The sequence below is a fragment of the Pseudonaja textilis genome, chromosome 2 (genome assembly GCF_049901715.1).
Source record: "Pseudonaja textilis isolate UNSWEBS1 chromosome 2, rPseTex1.2, whole genome shotgun sequence".
Classification (NCBI taxonomy): domain Eukaryota; kingdom Metazoa; phylum Chordata; class Lepidosauria; order Squamata; family Elapidae; genus Pseudonaja; species Pseudonaja textilis.
This window is the reverse complement of record NC_141991.1, coordinates 28,999,463-29,015,240: the sequence shown is the minus strand read 5'-3', so window position 1 is coordinate 29,015,240 and position 15,778 is coordinate 28,999,463. Positions and strand designations below refer to the sequence as shown.

Genomic DNA, 15,778 nt, shown 5'->3' with positions numbered 1-15,778 from the left:
TTGGTAGCTCTGTGCTAGGTGACCTAGATTCATTTAGACGAAAGATTCCTGCTGAAGAGGCAATATGATTATTTTCATCAAAGTAAATATTTATTTCACTGAAGCATTTTATATGGTCTCAAATCTTCTCACTGTCTCCTGCCTGTCACTTCCCAAAGCCAGAATACAGACATTGCATTTGGACAGAAGATTCTTTGAACCACAGCCTGGTCATCATTGAAATGGATGTTCCCCAGTATGGCTCACCAAAGCTTGGAGTGAGGCATTCCAGGGAAGGAAGGCAGCACATCCTTCATAGCACTCACAAAAGTTGACACGTGTCTTCTTCAGCAGCATTTCCAAAGCTTTTTGGCAAGCAGGTTGAAGGCCATGAACAATTCATCTTAATAGTACTGGCTGAAAGCTTTCCAAGCAGACTGAAATAAAGCAACATGAAGCACCTTCAAAGAAGGGCTTTGCTTGGAGCTCTGTTGAAGAAAAGCACAGTTCTCCTATTTAAAAGAATTTCAAAGGACGCTATAGCCATCACTCTTCACACTGCTCTGACTCATCTAGAACAGTGGGGGTGCTATGTGAGGATGCTTTTTGTAGATTTTAGTTCTGTATTTAACACAATTCTTCCACATAGACTAGTGTCTAAACTTCTGGACGTTGGACTTTCTTATTCAATTTGCCTTTGGATTATGGATTTCCTGTCTGGCCACTCACAGAGGGTCAGATTAGGTAATCATACCACTTCAACTGGTATTCTTAACCCTGGTACATCACAGGGTTGCGTGCTGAGTTCCTTACTCTATACTCTTTATGTGCATGACTGCAGTCCCACTCATGCTAGTAGTACTATTATTAAATTTGCAGATGATACAACAGTGGTGGGACTCATCTCCGGGATGGGGGATGAGTCTGCCTACCGAGCTGAGGTAGACCGGTTGCTTTTGTGGTGTGGAGACAATAACTTGGTCCTCAACACCAATAAGACCAAGGAGCATATAGTGGACTATAGAAGGAACAGATCAGACATCCAGTCCTTGCTTATCAATGGAGACCGAGTGGAACAAGTGGCCAATTTTAAATTTCTGGGTGTTACCATAAAAGAGGACCCGACCTGGGGTGCTCACATTGCAGCACTGGTCAAAAGGGCCCAGCAGAGATTATACTACCTGAGACTTCTCAGAAAACAACAACTGAATGAAAAAGTGCTAGTGACCTTCTACACCATAGAGAGTATCTTAACTTACTGCACCTCTGTTTGGTTTGCCAATTGCACAGTGGCAGCTAGGAAAGGACTCCAGAGGGTTAATGTCATTGCCCAGAAGATCATTGGTTGCCCTCTCCCCTCTTTGGAAGAGCTTTATAGCTCCCACTGCCTGAAGAAAGTTCAAAACATTCTCAAAGATCCATCTTATCCTGGGCACCCTTTTTTTGAATTATTACCCTCTGGCAGATGGTACAGAATAATAAAAACAAGGACAAATAGGCTGAAAAACAGCTTCTATCCCAGGGCAGTAGCTCTTTTAAATTCTATTGTATAGTGCGGTGTTGGTGTGGTGTTGGGGGTTTCTGTTCAATATGTGGAGTGTGAAGGATGTGTGTTTGTGTTTATTTTCATGGTCATGATGTGCACTGAAGATGGTGTTTCATTTTATTATACAAGGTGCAATGACAATAAAGTAAACTAAAAAAAAATCTCATTGTGATAGAAGTTAACAAATCATTAGCACTAATCTAGAATCTCACCAATGGGAACTGCATTGCAATAAGGATATGCATTTGATACAGTGACTATGTTAGAATTGGAAACTGTAGAGATAATACCAATGTATGTTAAGTGTTATATTTAAATGTTATCTCAACACTATTGTATGCCAAAAAAAAAAATATCCTCCTGTCATCTTTCTTTTTTATATATCATTTTCTTTTTGGCCTTCTCTATATACTTCCCACAGGCTTCCGAATAGCCACTGTGAGACACGTAATGTTGGAACTTGAAAGTTTTTCTGTGTGATTCATCCAGATAGTTTAGAGTTCTTTATGAGGGAACAATGCAAAGCTCCTGGAGAATAGGCCTCAAAGCTATATTTCAGTCTCTTGAACAATTTGATGTGTTTGGCTACTCAGCTTGATATCTGAATAATGATATTAGAAATAGTTTCTTGGTGGAATTTAAAGAGTGCACTAGAAAAGTCTTCTGTACTCTTGAAATCTCCAGATGGCATGGCCAAAAGCTAATGGTGATTGGTCATTGTGTATATCTAACACATCCAGATGGCTTGGGCACAGTGCATTATAAAATCTCAGGGGCACTAAGTTGTTCAACAGTTTGTAAATTAATCATTGTGTATATCGTTCCGATATGAATCTATTTGACTATGAGCTGTGGTGACGCAATGGTTAGAGTGCAGTACTGCAGGCTACTTCTGTTGACTGCTGGCTGGCTGGCTGGCTGCAATTTGGCAGTTCGAATCTCACCAGGGTCAAGGTTGACTCAGCCTTCCATCCTTCTGAGGTGGGTAAAAGGAAGACCCAGATTGTTGGGAGCTGACTGTGTAAACCACTTAGCACTGAGAAGTGGTATATAAGTCTAAGTGCTATTGCATTTATTTATTTGTTTGTTTGTTTATTTATTTAGGAAATCCTTGAAAATTTTGCTGTACAAGTGTGAAAGACCAGATATAGCAATTAACATGCCATATACAACTTTGTAAAACATTGTAAACATTTTTAACTTACTGTTCAATGTAGAGAAATTTTAAAACATTTATCTTATTTGCTTTATATATTTTTAAACTACAGTTTAAAAAACCGTTTTCACGAAGCCCTCAACTCTTCTTTTTTAAGGGTAGATTATTTGAGAGAAATTTAAGGCTGATAAACATTCACTTGTGGAATTTAGGATACAAGCTAAAGTTCACATTTTCTTACTATTTATATATGTAGTTCAAATTTTCTATAATGCGTTGATGACAGGTGTTGGGTACTTTTAGGTTAAAACATTTTTGTGGTTTAAATGTCAGATTAAATTGCAGACAGGAACCAAAAAACACTGCCTAAAATATGTATGTGTAGTTTCTATTTGAACTGTAGAATTGAATCAGCATTTATGCAGTTGAATCAGTTTAGGGTAGGAATAATTAGTCTGGTGCTCTTCTGATGTTTTGGACTAATTTCCTTCAGATTATATCCAGAATTAATAATGACAAGTCATTATAGAAGTTTCTAACCTATCTGAAGGAAAACACTTTGCTTACCATTAAGTTAGAGGTATGGTGCTTATCAAAGGTCTGTTCACTGAATATGTTTTTATCTAAACATTCAGCATGGAATCGGTATTAAGAAGCTTGTGAATAGGATTGGCTAATAATAATTCAGTTATTTACTTATTTATTTGGCACATTATTCACCCAATTAATGGTGAGCAATTGAATCTTGCTTGGAAAGCATTGTATTTGCGGTACTGCAAGCGTCTGCCTGTTGTGTTGGATTACTAACAGACTTGAGCATGAAATAATAAACAAATATTTTGGTTTAGGAATACCACAGACTAATACTGAATTTTCTGCTTATTTATTTCTATACCTTCATTGCCCCTTCTTTGATTTAATCAGATTAAATCACTGTGACCTATGCAATTTTATCAAAATCAATACAATATCTGATGTGATTATCATGACAAGGGCAGCTGAAAAACATAGGTCACTGTAAGCTCTTGTACTAAATGATAGCATTGGCAAATGAATCCAAGGTCATGGGGGATAAAGGGGAAAAAAACCTGGGAAATTGTGTTAGAATCTTGGGAAGCAAAAGGATATTAAACTGTATTGAAATGAATTCATGAAAATAAGAGGACTTTTAAACAATAGGGTAAAATTAAAAGTAGGGAAGAAAACAGCTATACAGTCTGTAGCCTTGATTTGATATTCCACGCTATTGTTCACAGCTACTGTGAGAGAGCAGAAATTGTTCTTGTGATTTTCATAATTGCATTGGGTTTTTTCCTTTGCTCCTTTCCCTCATAGTAAAGATTTGTAGGCAGTATGTTCACAGGTGTATTGTTAAATAAAAACTTACGTACAGTAGTATGGTTTCTGTTATTGGATTTCTGAAATCTGAATTAGATCTGAGCAAATCCCTCATGAATAGTGTTGAGAAATGTATTTGATAACTTCAAAAGGGTTACCTCAGCCAACAAGAAGCTAATTACAGGAATAATCTGATGCACTAAAAGCATTGTTTTATTTTCCAGAATCTTCCAATGCAACGTTATTGACCAACGCAGAAAAAATTGCTACAATTACAACTACACATACTCCTCAACAAATGCCACAGGAGAACAGGTTAGTTTAATGCTACCCTCCCTTAGAGTGGCTGGGCTGTTATCTCCATTCAGTATTTCTCACGTTATCTTCACTCCCATAAATCTGATCTTATTTTTTCCTCCTTCTTTCCATGATTAATTTGAACAGAAACAATGCAAAGACAAAACAGGAATCCCAGTTTGATTTCAAAGCACCAACAGCCTCCCAGGTAAGGCTATTTGCTGCCCACAGTTTTACCTTATTAGCTGCAGCTTGCACATTAACAGTATTCTTCCCATCTCTGTATAAACTGTATTTATGTATGTATTTCCCACATAAAGTTCAGTGTATCTGCATTGAGTGCTTTCTTAGTTTGTCTCTGCATGTATGTACACATGTGCTACTGTGAGCCACCCAAAATTGTGCTCTAAACTGAGTGACCTTGCAAATCTTTTAAATAAGCAATGAAACAAATACAGAGCAAATACGCTTTGCTGACAATGGTAGCAGTGGTGTAGTTTGTGTACATGCATACATGCCAATTACACTACTAGGATACCTCCCAAACAATTGTACCAAAACTTCTGAAAGAAGCAGCTGTTTCAGCACTTCTAAGTGGTCTTAACACAGATTTGAATGACTTAATTAATGAACTTTTGGAGAACACTAAGGTGTAAACTATGCCACAAGATTTCTGTCTTTAAAAATGGGAGCTATCTTGTTTTTGATATAAGAATTGAATTTAATTTTTAAGAAATAGATTAAACATAGCGGTTTGAAAATAAGTCTAATTTAATACAGGGGCATTTTCCATATTTCGTATGTCCTGTGTTCATTTTAATGATATACCAATCAGCCTGATCATTTGAATCAATGCTCTTCTGCCTTTGTATGTAAATAATTTAAATCTTTTTGATGGTTAAGGTTGCACATTGTATTTTATTACCTTTTTCCAGCCAGAACAAGATTTTTACACTGTGGAACTTGAAAGAGGAGCTAAAGGATTTGGCTTCAGTCTGCGAGGTGGCCGAGAATATAACATGGATCTCTATGTCTTGCGGTTAGCAGAAGATGGGCCTGCTGAGAGATGTGGAAAAATGAGGGTATGTGACAAGTTCACATGAGCTACCATTTCTCCTTTGCCGTATCTGCAGGCCAAGCTTTCTACTCAGTTTCCTCCTTTTTTTCCTGTTTGGTTGCAGAATACAGATGATCTTATTCAAGCCATCAGACAAAAATCATCAGCAAATGATATTTTTTTCTTTTGTTATGTCTAAAAGTGAAAAAGCCTTTTAGCCCATATAAATAAATATGTGCTTAGATTATTGATTTTCCTCTATTCAATGCAGATATCTCACTGCTTCAGATGCCATTCTCGAAATTGCTCTGCATTTGATACCATTCTCGAAATTGCTCTGCATTTGAACTGTTTTCATGTGACAGTGTTTTGTTGGTTTTGTTTTAGAACTGCTGCATTTTTAAACAAGGCCTCATAATTCCATCTGTAGAATTTCACTTAAGAAGTCCTTAGGACTTACAAACTTAAATGTGCAACATTTTCTGGACCAAAGATCACCGTGCTTAATCGTTGAGTGCCACGCCAAATATTGAATACCCTCAAATAATAGGCAGGGTCCCTACAAAAAAAATACTTATTTCATGTACACATACATTCAATTAAAATTATTCTCCAGTATAAAACTAATTAGAGATTTCCCCATCGCGTCACTACAAAAATACATTTTCAAAATCTATAGAAACTAAACATATGTCTTTGCAGAAATAATTAAAATAGAATACTAGAGTTGGAAGGGACCTTGGAGGTCTTCTAGTCCCTATACCAGTGGGCCACGAGAAAATGTTGGTGGGTTGCAGAGAAATCTCACCCCCAGAGCACCCCCACAAAGCAATTAATCCAGGCTGCACAGAAACTCAAAGCTGTGCAGCCAACATGGCTCGCGGGAACCTTCCCTGCCCACTCACCCCTTACCCGGCAAACTTGCCTGCTAAATTGCAATTTTTCCTTTTTCCGCCCATCAGTTTTTCTGCTCTGCCAGGAGATTTAAATTAGCTAGGAAGCAGGAAATGGTTGGATTTCTTGCTTTCTAGATAGTCTTTAGACCTTCGGCTTTGCTTTTAAGCACAGCCAAACCTCCCTTAGAACTGAAGGTTCTATTATTCAGTGCAGACTCACGGCAAGCAAATTATATGTGACAGATTGAGATGGCAGATAGATAGCTCACTGAATAATTCTGTGAGCAACTCAATATGCCTGCCTGCTTTGCCTGATTTTTTTGGGTAAAAGTTGCTCTTTTTATATAAAAAATTCAATATTTATATAAATATTTATAATATTTACATACAAGCCATGCCGAGCCAGTCACATGACCATCAAGTCACACTCACAAATTAGGCCACACCCACAGAACCGGTTAGTGGTCCCTGGGATTTAACATTATAAGTTTTGTGGTCCCTGAGGTCCAAAAGGTTGGCGACCCCTGCCCTATACCATTTGAAACAAATGGTTATCCAACATCTTTTTTAAAACTTCCAGTGTTGGAGCATTCACACCTTCTGGAGGCAAGTTGTTCCACTGATTAATTGTTCTAACTGTCAGGAAATTTCTCCCTAGTTCTAAGTTGCTTCTCTCCTTGATTAGTTTCCATCCACTGCTTCTTGTCCAGCCCTCAGGTGCTTTGGAGAATAGCTTGATTCCCTCTTCTTTGTGGCAGCCCCTGAGATATCAGAACATTGCTATCATGCCACCTCTAGTCCTTTTCATTAAATAAAACATGCCCAATTCCAGCAACCGTTCTTCATATGTTTTAGCCTTCAGTCCCTTAATCAACTTCGCTGCTCTTCTCTGCCCTCTTTCTGGAATCTCAACATCTTTTTTTACATTATGGCGATCAAAAGTGGGTGCAGTATTTCTAAGGTGGTTCTATAGGCCATCCAGTTATGCATTTATCTATAGGCTTCAGAAAAGGAGAGAAGGATACATAATCCATGGTCATCTTTTTTGTTCTCTTTTTTGTTATTGATGTTGTTCCTAGTTTATTTTTTTCTTTTTACCTATGTAGTTTTTTAAAACATTAGTCTGGATATTTTAACTTGCTTGCTTTAAAAAAAGAATAAAAAGCTCTGTTTTTCCATACCACTGTCTTATTAGAAGTAGCACATTTACAACAAAATCTCTATCAGGGTTCTATAAGCAAAATTGGTTAATTTGCCATCCTCGCATTGGGGGTTAGATACATGGATATTTTCAAACTATCATTATCCATCCATCTTTCTTTCTTTCTTTCTTTCTTTCTTTCTTTCTTTCTTTCTTTCTTTCTTTCTTTCTTTCTTTCTTTCTTTCTTTCTTTCTTTCTTTCTTTCTTTCTTTCTTCCTTCCTTCCTTCCTTTCTTCCTTCCTTTCTTTTTTTTCAGGTTTTTTAAAATCATGTTTGTAGGTCTATGTCATACCACTCCAAAATGGAATAGTACAGAAATCTTAGTAATAGAATTTTACCAGTAAATAACTCAGGATCTCGTCTTTAATTTAATATGTGTTTTTTGTACCTTTGTCACTAGAAAGTTTCCAAAATGCTACATTCCCACTTCAAAATCTTAACGCTGGGCTCATGTTCAATTCTGCACTTTGGCAAACAGCTCGTTCCACATTCTTCTATGTGATTTTCCTGCCAGCATTTTACTCTAATCATAAGAGTATTTTATTTTCACAGATTGGGGATGAAATCCTGGAGATTAATGGAGAAACCACAAAGAACATGAAGCACGCTCGAGCCATAGAACTAATTAAAAACGGTGGCCGCAAAGTTCGCCTGTTTCTCAAACGTGGAGATGGCTCTGTACCGGAATATGGTGGGTCAAACTATGAAAACATTCCTTATCTTGCTCCGGGCATCACACCATGAATGATATATCTCCAAGATCTGAAGCGGGGATTCTTCTTTTTTCCTTTTCTTTCTTTTTCTCTTTTTCCACCAATGTCTTACCAACCTTGACAACCGTGGTTAATTGCCTCGCTTGTGCTGAATTTTCTCTACACTTTTTCATCCTTTGCTTGCTACTGTGGACTTTTGTGGGGGCACAGTGTACAGGCAAGACCATCTTCAGAGCAGTATTTTGGTGATCCAAGGGGGCAAAAACATATAGACAAACCAAAACTGTACTATCCTGTCCGACCAAACAAGGAATGTTTCTTGAACTGTGCCAAACTCTTTCTCAGCGGATGAATTGTTCTCTCGTCTTCTGATCAATGCAGAGTTGGGAAATTTGTGTTATCCTTTGGAAACTGTTGTCCTTGGCTTTTGTCTGTAACCATAGGCATGAATTCCACGATGGTGTCTGGGCTTTTACTGTCCCCGTACATTTATGTAAATATTTATAAATTTATTTTTAAAAACGTATGCAATACAAGAATATATTCACTTGGATTCCCCTCCTGCCCTTTTCCTTTAGATTGTTTGTTCACAACTGTGTCAGCTATGAACAAATTAATATTGCCATTCTCAATGTTTATTATAAGAGAAGAGATGTTGTTTTATTTGGTTGCCGAGGGATATATCTGCATTAAAAAAAAATCCCACTTGTATTTAAGTTATGTAGTATTGGTTTTGGGTGGCTTAGTACTGTATTATGATGTCCTATTTATTTGAGACAGCTATTCAGATATATGCCCTAGATGTAGGGCTTTTCCCAAATATAATTGGTTTCCAACCAGTTATGAATTATAAGCACACAAATGAACAGGTGTCCTTTATGTTTCCCCATATTTGGGATAATATACCAATAAATTATATTTCTTTTTATTCCTAGTGTGGAGCAGTATCAAAGTTCCAACTATTGTACTTTTCTACTTTGGTTCTCCAGAGATGGGAGAAGTGGCAAAACAACACGTGGGTGGGATCTTTCAAAGGTTATAATTGTATCCCCACAAATTACCAAAAAGAAAAAAAAATTCTTTATTTTTTCACTCCATTATATTAGCACCAGGTTGAACTGGTCTTATAAATGAATCAGTGAATATCTATATACCAATTCAGTTTGTCTTGAGAAAGATGGACTTGTCCTCATTGATAAAGGCCCAGTTATATTCCTTGTAAAGCTGCATAATCTGAAAAAAGGTGGCTTATATTCATTTTAATAAGTGGGGTTTTTTTAGAAAAAAAAATAAAAGAATGGGAGATTATATATAAGGTGTCAGCAAGAGTGACCTCACGGGTACTATAAGAAGTGAAAAAAACTTACGCAGTCATTTAGGGCAGAGGTGGGGAACTATGGCCCTTCTATGACTTGTGGACTTCAACTCTCAGAATTTTTGAGCCAGCATGACTTACTCAGGAATTCTGGGATTGGAAGTCCACAAGTCATAAAAGGGCCATAGTTCCCCATCCCTGGATTTAGGGCAAAGTATTTTGGCATGCTTTCAGATGAGAACATTGCCCTTAAAGTTCTTCTGGTGTTGCCTCTAATGCCAGTTTCTTAAAAGGATTTAATTAGTGTGCCACACATAGACTTGTCCTTTTTTATTATTATTATTATTATTATTTAGAACATCCTGAAAACTTCACACAGTCAGACGACTTAGTAGTTTAGCCAACTCACTCTACCATTTTAATCCATGTCATGATTAAAATTCCTGTGTTTGCACTTCTGTTGTACACTTAATTGGCCATGTTTCCGCAGGACTAAAACTGTGTAATGTTCTTTATGTTCTGTCTTTTTCCTATGCTCTTTTGGCTGTAAAGTATTGTACCATATGCTAAACATTGCAAATATAGCCTATCAAAAAGTGTTTCACATCTTCCAGAATGTCTGTTGCCCTGAGGAATGAAAAATTTAACATTAGGGTTTGGGGGCAAGGTAGCTTCTTTTTGTCTCTTTGTTAGTTTGTTTTCTCTCTCTCTCTCTCTCTCTCTCTCTCTCTCTCTCTCTCTCTCTCTCTCTCTCTCTCTCTCTCTTTCTCTCTCTCTCTCTCTCTCTCTCTTTTTAACAGTCTGGGCTGCGAGTCACTTTTGAAATCCCCTAAGCAATTCCATTTTCAAGTCATGGGCTGCACAGTTGCTGTCTTACAGTTGCTTGCAATTTTGGGGGGTGAATTGCTTCATTCCTGTCCCTTGCAGTCACTAACAAATTGCTCCCCCCCCAAAAAAAAAAAAGAAGAAGAATGAGGTTCCAGTATTTTTTTCTGACTCAATTGGAACATGCTTCTCTGAGGAGGCTGTATATTTTTGTAATGAGTTTTGTACTTCTCTTCAATGTCATGGTCTGTAGTGGGTTTCTTTTGGTCGTTGTTGATTGTTAATTGTTTTATCTCTGACATTCTGTTTCACTGTCCCAATTATGTCTCTCTTCTCTCCTTTGCACTCTCCCACTCCAAACTGAGACTTTGGTTGTCTGGGTTGTTTAGTCACCTTTTTTTCCCAATGTTTTAAAGTACACTGTCTCGCTTTAACAATTTGCTGTTTCTGCAGCCTTATATTTGGGTGATGCCTAGACAATCCTGACTGGGGAAAAAATAAACTTTTCTTTATTCTAATATTTTTTTAAACAAATGAAGATTTTTTTTTCCCCCTTACCTCCTTATTATAGGGAATCTAAACATTCTACCTTTTTTCTTTCTCTTTCTCCTACTTTTCTTGGTGCCGGGGCTCTTCCTTCCTCAGCGATGATACCTCCTAATCTCACTGCATGCATGAGAAATGACAAGCTCGGGGAATCTTGCTTCTACCTTATGGGCCATAATCAAACTACGGTTTGTAGCTAAAATCAATACTAGGTGTTTCTGTGCTGTGGCCTAATTCTCTCACCTTGCTTTCCACTTTGCTAAACTTCTGCATACACGGCAATTCATTCTGAGCATCCTGCAGAATTGTAAGTACCCCCATACCCTGTGGTCTTCTGCAAGAGACCACAAGATGCCAAATTGACTTGGCCTCATTTGAAGATGGAACAGTGGTCCTTCATTTCTGAAGTCTTTTGGTGTAAGCAATCCATGGTTTCCTCTCAGAAATCATCCAAAGCCTGCAGAAAAGCCAAGCTCGCTATGCCTGTCCAGAAGAGAGCTTGCATCAGGGAATTTTATTTCATATTCAGGAGAAAAGAGAGAGGAATTTGGGATTCCAAGGAATTTTGTGATTACTTATTATCGTGTTAATGTTCTCAAACATCTATTGGGCACGTAATCATTTGGCTTAGAATCCAGGAAGTGGTATCACACAAGATATTTAGGGGGGGTTTCCCCCAAAGTAATAAACAATTACAGTACCAACCTCAAAACAATTGAATTGCTATTTTTAAAGCAATTCATTATCAAGTATTGCAAAGTACATATACAAAGGTTGCTCCTGTGCGATGATTTGCTGCTTCTGCTTACAAGCATCTGTGTTTACTGCAACAGGATAAATGTAAATATTTTACCCGATATTAATGCAGATCTAAAAGACTGCTGCATTGATAAGATCGGATCATATCCTCCCCTACCCTGCTGCTCTCATTGTGTGTGTTTAAGTTCAATCATTGTGGCAAAACCAAAATTGTCCTCAATGCTTGCACGTGTTATATATGAAAGTGGGGCTAAGTTGTGTGTTCACTGAGTGTATTTAAAACAGGCAATCGGTCTTCTGATGTCTGATGTTTCTGGGTGGCTTACAACTGAAAGTGTAAGGTTCAAAAAGAAAAAAAAGAACCATGAATGATACCAAAACAACTGATTACACGACCCACCCCAAAAAGTACCCAGCAGGGGTTCAACTTTTACTCTGTCCCAGAAGCTGGAAGGATAGCTTGTTCTTCCTGAGCATTATCAGAGTGACAGCTGTCCAGAGCTTTGAGGAATCTCATTCCAGAGTTCTAAGAATCAGTTCTGAAATAATTAAAAATACATCTGTCTTCAAAGCTTAGTTACAAGTTACAAGCCATCTTCCAGATGTGGTTTTCTTTTTTAAAAAAATGTAAAATATTTTTAAATTATTTGAATCGCTAGTTTTTATCAGTAAATGAAAAGAATAGGAGGCTATGAAGGAGTTCACTACAAAGGCTTTATGTTATATTCTGATTTGGAGCTGGGAAAAAAAAGTTAACTTTCCCATTCCTGATCCTGTAGAGACCAGAATTTAACTAGAGATTTGACATTGCCTTGAGAAGCATCCATACTAATGTAGAGCGCTCATCCTTTGTTGTTTTGCTAAAATTAACAAAAGCTTCAGGAAGCATCTTTTTGACTGCTTAACAGTTGCTTGTTTTTTGTTACTAATGAAGTCTTCAGAATAATGACTGGTATCCAAGTCTTAAATTCAGGCCACCATTGCCAAACATTGTGTTGTTATCTTTTTTTCAGACCCCAGCAGTGACAGGAGCAGCCCAGCCACAGGTTCACAAAAAGTTTTGGAAGTGAAAAATATGCCGTACGACAGACAACACTTACCATTGGAGCCCAGTTATCCACCAGATCTTCACAAATCACCCCAACATGGAGAAAAGCGGATATATTTTAAGGACCCCCAAAGCAGCAGAGAGCTCGGCAGACAATCAAATGAGCATCACACATGGAATGGAACTTCTAAAAACAGCAATAGCACCCCAATCCGAAAAAAGGATAGGTCACCCGAAAAAAGGCACGAGCGTCCACCAGAGAGAGTGGCCATCAATGGACAAAAACGAAGACCTCCTGAAAAGAGGAGAGAAGGTACAAGAAGTGCTGAAAATACTCTGGAGAGAAGAGACAGGTATGAGAGGAGAAGAGATTTTTCTCCAGAGAAACGAAGAGAACGATCACCAGCTCACCGACGGGAAAACTCACCCAGCAGAAGAAGACGGTCACTCGAAAGACTTATGGATCAGAGGAGATCACCAGATAGGAAGAAGGAGAGCTCACCTCCGGAAAGGAGAGCTAAATCAACGGACAGGAGGAGAGAGCGAACCCCTGAACGAAGAAGGGAGAGGTCTCCCGATAAACGAAATAAAAATGGCAGAGTCAGCTTTTGGGAGAAGGAAGAAGGCACCCTGAGATATGACACAAACAAAAGTAACAGGCACCCTACGGAACAAAGACGGAGACCCTATAAAGAGTGCAGCACTGACCTCAGTATCTAGTGGCTTTTGAAGCCCTACCTACAATACTTTTGCAGCCTTTCCAGCATTCAGAGTTCCTAGGAAGGAAGGTAGCAAACCTCAAATGCCTCTCGCAGCCACCACCCAATTAAAATCTTATCATCACAACCGATTCACGTGTTTTGCACATGGTGTGGACAACATTAAAGTATATGCATTTCAAATCATATTTGCCAAATGTTCATCCCAAAGTGTGATGAAAAGTTGTGTTCCTTCCCAACACACCGTTGTGGACATTAGATTCATTGTACTTTTCTGTGGCTTAGTTGTTCCATTCTTGGTTTTATGGTGGGCAAGCCAACAGTAGTTAAACATTTGTGATCAACCACACTGTTTTTGTTGATTACTTCATTGCAAACATGAATTTATGATTGTCTAAAGAATGGGATGGAGGATTGATCAGTAAAACTTTGAACTACTGTGGAGGGATTTTTTTTTCCCTTTACCAATAACAAACATAGTTCTCAAACTAAGATAGCATTTTGAAGAGACTACTGCTGGGATGAAGGATATTTATACAGATCTACACAGCACAAGTGGTTAAGGAATGTATAGTGTGTTCCATTGAACAATAAGTACTTTTGGGTCTCCTTTGAAAGGAAATAAGGTGGCCAAGGATCGGTAGCCATCATGCATGGCATCATGCGTAGGATAAACCATCATGTTTGTTCAATAATTGTGACCATTAATGAAATTTCACAAAGGCAGCACCACTGTTGTTCTTGTTCAACCAGTAAAACCATTCAGATGAAATTGGAGCCTGAATAGTATCACTTGTTTGCCTTGAAAGGGAAGCTGACATGACTTTGATTCCTTATTCAAGAAGCCTTTTAAGGAACAAATGTTTCTTTCATAGGCTGAGTTTAAATGCTTTCAGGCCAGTTTAAGTACTCTTGTTGCCAAATGGAACTGTTTCTCTGGGCTTCTAGGGTTTTTTTTAATTATTATTATTTTACCTTTTTTCCTTTCCACTTTCTGGTGCACTCTTACTTGAGACAAAAGGAAATATGTTTGCAAAATTGTCAAAAAAGAAAGAAAAAGTTAAAAATTGTGGTATGGAGTTCTTGAGAGAAAGCAGTGGTTTGAGCTCTGTCATGAGTGGAATAAACCTATTCAGGATTCTTTTCTGTTGGGTGTTTTCATGCAACAAGTTTGTTCCGTAAATATACTGTAGTACCAATAGCAGAATTAATGGATTACTGCCTAGCTGAGCCAAAAAAAAGAAAAATTGCCGTTACTGTTGGACCACTAAATTTTTTAAAAAACTGCTGCTTTTTATTTTACAGTGCATTGATGTGTACATGTAATACCGTTTCACTGGGTTTTTTCCCCTCCATATGCTCATGCATAGACACATATACATAAAGAAAATAAGATTGCAAGTCTATCACTGTTATTGCCCTGGTACTGTAAAGAAAAAGGAAAGACAAAGTTGGCTTATCATTGTGTATACAGACTTTAAATTGTAATTAACAGAGCCTGTTGAAAACAAACAAAACGAAACTGTTGCCTTTTTGCTTGTATAAAAGAGACTTTATGACAGAATTTAGTTGTGAGGAATGTGCTACGTGTTTATATTTCTGGGGGGGAAATGGAACAAATTGATTCACGGGGATATATTTTAATGTAAACTGAATCAGGTATGTAAAGCTGTTTTAACAGAAGACAATATAAGTAACTTGGAAGATTTTGTTGATTGGGAGATCATATCATGTTTCCACCCTTTTGTGGGGTGGAAAATGACTCTTGGAGGCCTCGGGATGAGGTTTCTGTTCTTCAATTATCATTTCTTACCATGTGGTCTAGTTATAGTGCTGTTTTTCTGTGTTGACGAGAAGCATACATGGGCCAATCTTTTTTATAAAACCCTATGCATATATAAATACGGCATTGTTCATAGCTTTATTTGAAAGATTGGGTTTATACATGACAATAGTCTAAGTAGATGTGGACTTTACTCAATATAAGATTCTTTCCTTGGGACAAAATACAATGTATATGATGTAGCTACAATGAAGGAAAGAGTCTCTGAATGCTATTTTTATTATCAAATAAAGATTTCCATACAAAGCATCCACGTGATTCCAGTGGTACAATTAAGGAAAAAACGCTGTGTATTTGTCTGGATTTTTCTTGCTCTATTTTTGACACCACATTTCACAAAGCAACACAAGCTTTGGGTTTCTGGCCAAATGTTTGTACCTCCTATCATCGTGAATATTTGCAGCTCAGGGTTAGGTACATTATTTAATAATGAATGAAATGTTTGCAAGAAAACGACAAAACTCAGAGAATACCAAGGATTCCATTATCAATATTGTTTGTGCAGTTTTGGAGCAAATCATGTCACCAACAGCCGAAAG

The 15,778-nt window shown here is 37.7% G+C and overlaps 1 protein-coding gene across 24 annotated transcripts in view; it reads left to right on the top strand.

Annotated features, from left to right (window-relative positions):
• The window catches only part of MAGI1 (membrane associated guanylate kinase, WW and PDZ domain containing 1), a 512,987-nt gene extending 497,499 nt beyond the window's left edge, over positions 1-15,488 (top strand). For 19 of the 24 annotated variants that reach the window (XM_026722042.2, XM_026722034.2, XM_087923626.1 and 16 more), the window contains 5 exons: positions 4,244-4,334; positions 4,464-4,524; positions 5,252-5,398; positions 8,024-8,162; positions 12,643-15,488. In XM_026722042.2, coding sequence (XP_026577827.2) covers positions 4,244-4,334; positions 4,464-4,524; positions 5,252-5,398; positions 8,024-8,162; positions 12,643-13,397 — 1,193 coding nt within the window. In that variant the 3' untranslated portion in view covers positions 13,398-15,488. Of the gene's footprint in view, positions 1-4,243; positions 4,335-4,463; positions 4,525-5,251; positions 5,399-8,023; positions 8,678-10,969; positions 11,059-12,642 lie in introns of those variants that run through there. The other 5 variants (XM_087923629.1, XM_087923628.1, XM_087923620.1 and 2 more) reach the window with 2 other exon arrangements.
• Positions 15,489-15,778: the final 290 nt, after the last annotated feature.